Here is a 5,634-nt window from a genome sequence, read left to right on the forward strand (position 1 = left end):
TGCCTAAAAATAAGTGTTTTTATGCATTTTTTATCATTGTCAAATACCACATAAACTAGAAAAGTGTTTAAAAGCCAATAATTACTTAAAATAAGTCAATCCAAACCCCTGAAAGTCCGCCACGGCTTGCTTTGTGTCTCTCTATGCAGGCAACACCAAGAGAAGACGTTCAACCCGAGGACATTTCTTGGGCAAGATTACAAAGTGGTCTAAGGTATTGTTGTCATTCAAATTATCCTTGCTAGCGAATAGTCTCGTATTACCTTATCTTTAGGAGAGCTCCAACATGAAACTTGTAGACTTTCGTACATTTAAATTTTTCCAGAAAAATTTTCCAATTTACCCCTAACTATGACTATATATAGTTTAAAGTTACCTTTAAAATAAAGCTTCTTTAGGGTGTCAACGGCAAAAATAAGATTTTTCTTAACAGATAGATAATATTAGACCAAAAGTTTAATGAATAATAAAGCTGTTCAATTTCGAATAATTAACAAAGAACAAAATTGACCCTTTTCGCCTTGGTCACTGAATATGGACCAACGCCTTTCAAACTCATGATACAGCTTCTGAACTTGGCCAGCTAATAGTTCGATTTGCTGTAACACAGTTTCTTGGTTTGGTGGCTAAAACGTAGGAACCAAATGTTCCGCCTGCGTGTTACATTCTCGCCTGGGCCATGTGTCTGCCTCACCCCTCATTTTGTGTACGTTTCTCAAAAAACCAATTTAAATGCTTAAAAGAAAATTGAGTGGCATAATTCTTCTCCTGCCACGATCGTTGTGCCGTTAAACCTTCTTTCTTGAATTTGGGAAGATAAATTTCTAGATCTGAGCAATTCCTCTTCTGGTTTTATGTACTAGGAATATTTTAAACTCTCAAACATTCATGGAATCTAGTCGCACTTTGAAATATCAAGATGAGTTTTTCAGGGTCTTTCTCAAGTATGGAATTTTTCTTGTTTTATCCACAATGTTTTTCTTATTTGATGGTTCCAAGAATTCCTGCCACACCGCCACTTGAAGCAAGAAACTTCCTAGTTTCTTTAGCCTCCAATCTTTTTTTCTTATTTATTATTAGGGCACACTCTGAATCTAACAAACTGTTTAGTTAAGCATATATGCTTTGATACGCCATATAAGTCAGGTTATAATGAGATAGAATATGATTCTCCGATTAAGGTCTTGACATCGAGTCTTAAGAATGAAAAAAAATCGGTACAAGTGAAAGTCGTTTGTCTGAAAACACGTCAATCAATAGTAGTAGCTGTTTATACTTATCAATGTGGATGAACATGCGTACCAGCAATTTATTTGGAGTAGGACTTACTGAACATGCGTAGAAATTAAACTAGCTAAGAAATCGAAAGCTTTCACCACACATACAAAGAGATCGACACGAGGATGATAACATGATATTTATTATAGTATACAGGGGTATTTTTTTTTCCATTAAACACAAAAAAAAAAAAAATGTAGGTGATGAAATTAATAACAAAACAAAATCTTGGTTTTCTCTACCTAGGGGTTCCAACCAAGGCCAAAATCTTTCCAAACCTGTCTATTGGATGACAAAATCCTAAAATATCTTTCCTAAATTAGCAAATTATGACCATGTCGTATTTTAATTTTCTTCTCAAACAGTCCTAGCCTATTATCCCCCAACCTTGTCAAGTAGGCTGATTTCTTGTATTCACCCCATGTAAATTCCTTGTACAAACCTTCTTCTCCTTCCTCCATTAAACAAGATAAAGGTGCTATTTTTTCACTCAAGGGCGGTCCACCAAAATAGATCATTGACAACCTTGACTTCAAACTGTTTGCCAACACTCTGTGCCTTACACTCCTAAATCTCCCATTAGTCATTACCTGCCATCAAAATACAGACAAACAAAAGTTAAAATAATCCAAAATTTCAATGAGAAAAAAAAAATCCCTAATTAGTAATAAGGTATATATGTAGTTTATTATTATGTATTTAAGTTATATACACGGATATCATTAAAAGTGTTGTACCAAATCAATAAAGTTAACCAACTATAGAATATTACTACCATTTAATTTATACCATTTTAAAAAATGTGTGCTTATATAGATATTTACTTGTAATTGTCATGTAAATAATCTAATTGTATAAATACTTTTTACTTTGTTAGTGCATAAAAATTAAAAACAATAATCTTGTAAGAGGGAAAAGAAAGAAAAACAGAAGAAAGAAACTACACCGCCATAGACTTTGAGATGTAAAGAATAAGCAAGAACTAAGCTCCTGATATGACCATAGATTTTGGCTTCATTTTTTCAATTTTTTTTTTTGAAAACATTATTTGTTTAGGAAATATGATCATGTTTTTTGAAGCTTCAAAAATTTTCAAGCTCCCAAAAACTGGTTTAGGGCTGTTTTTGAGTAAAATTATTTCTTCCACCCACATAACTTTAACTTTTCTTTAAATAAAACGCATGTCAAAACACAACTTCAACTTTCAAAAATTATTTTTTAACACAACTTCAAAAACTCTTTTTTCAAATTTCAATCAAATTTATATTCAAACGCTAGCTAGAATCCACGTCATGAGGAAAGGAAAAAAAACAGAAACATTTTCTAGGATTACAAAATCTTGAAAAGCTAAGACATTTTTTTATTGTTTTATTTTAAATTCTTTTTATTACACAAGAATCAGAAAAGGACTCGACCCCATTTGTGAAATTATAGTGGGTTTGTTGTTGTTTTAAGGATCAGAAAAGGACGGCAAATAGTGAGAATTGAACGTATATTTATTTTGTAAATGACTTCTACTAGTACCACTAGACTGTGAGTTGTGATAGCTGACGATCTCCTATATATATATGTTATATACAAAAAATAATATAAATTTAATATATTTTTCCCGTCACCGAATATAAATAATTTCTGACGCGGGCTAAAAGTGAGAAAACCCTCCAAATACATGCTAAGATTAATTTACCTGCAAGGAATCACCAACAATGATGAAAAAGGAGTAGTGATCAGGTGGTACTGAGACCCATGTCCCATCTCTGAGGCAGATTTGCAAACCAGTTGTGTTATTAGACCTTATTACTGATATTACTTGTGGGTCTGTGTGCTCTCCAAAACCAATCAAATTTCTACCTCCACTCAATGCTTCAAGTTGTGTGCATGGTCGATAATGATTTAGCCTAAAACAAGAGTCACTATTTTGATCCATTAGCAGCTTACTTAGCACATTCTTTGCCTCCATTTTTAATCCTTCTGCTATCATTTCCAACACAAGACATGCTATATTTCTCACTGCTGACACATATTCATTGAGAGCAGACCTGTATACAAAAGACAAAAGGAAAATAAAGTTAGAAAAAATCAAAGAAATGGTGCTTTTCCTAGCCATAATGGTTGATTTACCGCGGAGTAGTATATATTCCTAAGTCCATCTCAATTTATGTGATGATATTTAATTATTGTGCAGTAGGGAGTTTAAGAATAATTTTTGAAACTTGTGTTCTAGAAGTAAGGCATAAAAAATTTCAGTCGCTATAAATAATCACATTAAGCATAAGATAGAAAGTTTAAAATTAAATTATTACTTATTACTAAATATAGAAATGTCTCATTTTTTTTCAAATTATGGAAAAAGAGAAGAGTATCACACAAGCTAGAACTGAGGGAGTAATAATTTTATATATTCGAACCCTAAATGTAGAAATCGAAGAAGAAGGTGGAACATCTCCCTCAAAAGATATAAGTAGGCGTGTGCAGATGGCATTTGGTTGAAGTTTGCAGCGGAAAGAACGAAAAGCCAAAGGTCAAGGTGCATAGCAATCTTTTCAAGAATAGGAAAGTACAGAGTAAAGGATTTGCAAGACAAAAAAGAATTTACCGAAATTAAGGACAATAATATTTTACTCAATTCCCCTGTTATTATTTAAAAAAGCAGAAGAAAATGAAATTCCAAGAAAAATAGTATTTGAAGTTGATTTTTTTTTTGTTGTAGTTGTGTTTTAAACGTGAGTTTCACTCAAAAATAGTTAAAATTTTGTGAGCGAAAATCCATTTATTTTAATTTAGATAACATATTTCGCTTATCGAGATTTAAACTGTGTAAAATTTAACCAACATTTTAAATATATTTTGTTATTGTATTGACATGAGAAAAATTGCAACTTATAATATTTTTCATATAGTTTTTAAATATTTAAATTTTAATTTTGAAATACTAAGTTGAACTAATTTAATTTAGCTTCAAAATTTAGTCAAAACTGGCAATAAGTAAAATGTGTCATCTAAATTGAAACAGAGGGAATATTTCACTTGAAATATTATTCAGATATTTTAAATTCATTATTATTGTTTATATTCATTGATGTTTTAAATACTAAAAAATTCCGTATTTTGTATACTTCAACTATTGCAAATAATGATGCGGTGCTTCGCAAGTGAAGTCATGGCCAAACACATCGACAGACATTAAATATTGACCGAATTTTCCATCATAGAGTAACTCAAGAAAGTCGCATAAATGAATATACGAATAATTGACTTATGGAAAATTGAGCTATTCCAATCAATGTTGCTGGTTAGTTTTACTAAAAAAGAGTATGGTTGCTGAAAGAGATTTCCTAATGGCAATATGCGTGGACAAAAATAGCATACTTCGGTAAAAGGAAAAATAGTAGAAAACACGTTCTTGGTTTTGTCAAAAAAAATAAAAAACAACCCATTCGGAAATTTCAAGAGTTTGTTGCACTTACCAGTAAAGGTGAGAATTTCCAGGAATATTAACGGATTTCTCTGAAATGAGTTCAGGATTTGTAGTAAAGAGAAGATATTCAATCCAACCAACATCACCATTTGTGCCAATTCTTTTGTTACCATAACCAAAAGGATTAGCAGGACCAGCTTTGTCCTTCTCACACTGCGGCAAATTAAAGAACTTAATAGCTTCACCTTCTAATTTGGTCATTATTTCTTTAGGAACATCATGATTGACAACCTTAAAAAATCCAAATTCTTGACATGCTTTTGTAATATGGAATTTAGCTTGAGGGTCTAACATGTCTATCACAGGAATATTATCATCAGAAGTATAGGGTTTGCATGTTTTAACGTGAGAAGAATTTTCAAGAATTGGTTTAGATGAAACCACCATATTTGTATTTTCAAGATTTCTTTTCTTTTTCTACGAGGAAGAACAAGAATGGGAAAAAAAATTGCTGGTTTTCTTGCATGAGTGCAAATGATGGAGGCGTTACAAACTATATATAAAGTAAAACCATCCCTGGCTTAGTGACAGATGTATACACTGGTGTATGTATTTGCTAGGCAGTTTATGCCATCTGGAGCCGAGTTTTTTTTCCGTTCTTCCGACTAGTGTTAGATCCCGCGAAATACATGAATAATATGACAAAATATTAATCTTATAAAATTATGATCTAATATATCATATTATTTTAATAAATCTTAGTTATTATTTAATATAGTGTGCTGAAAAATTATTTTGTTTTTTACAAAATCAACGAATACACATTATATAGTAATCAAATAAATTATTTGTCCATTATTTATATTTTAGCAAGCACTTAGTGCTATACATACTATTTAAAAAACTTCAATGGTCTAAATTTGTCAATATTTTTTTGA

The 5,634-nt window shown here is 31.3% G+C and overlaps 1 protein-coding gene across 1 annotated transcript; it reads right to left on the minus strand.

Annotated features, from left to right (window-relative positions):
* Window positions 1–1,592: 1,592 nt before the first annotated feature.
* Window positions 1,593–5,143, minus strand: LOC104246285 (gibberellin 2-beta-dioxygenase 1-like). The gene is made up of 3 exons (XM_009802077.2): window positions 4,746–5,143; window positions 2,966–3,317; window positions 1,593–1,868 (listed from the first exon to the last, which is right to left on the minus strand). Exons 1-3 carry the CDS (start codon window positions 5,141–5,143, stop codon window positions 1,593–1,595), a joined length of 1,026 nt encoding a protein of 341 aa, XP_009800379.1.
* Between the last annotated feature and the right edge of the window lie 491 nt (window positions 5,144–5,634).

The sequence above is a fragment of the Nicotiana sylvestris genome, chromosome 12, assembly GCF_000393655.2.
Source record: "Nicotiana sylvestris chromosome 12, ASM39365v2, whole genome shotgun sequence".
Lineage (NCBI taxonomy): Eukaryota > Viridiplantae > Streptophyta > Magnoliopsida > Solanales > Solanaceae > Nicotiana > Nicotiana sylvestris.

Coding starts and splice junctions, on each gene's coding strand:
- LOC104246285 (XM_009802077.2), bottom strand. CDS start 5,143: ATGGTGGTTTCATCTAAACCAATTCTTGAAAATTCTTCTCACGTTAAA. Junction 3,318..4,745: donor GGAAATTCTCACCTTTACTG/GTAAGTGCAACA, acceptor TTTTGTATACAG/GTCTGCTCTCAATGAATATG. Junction 1,869..2,965: donor TTGTTGGTGATTCCTTGCAG/GTAAATTAATCT, acceptor TTTTGATGGCAG/GTAATGACTAATGGGAGATT.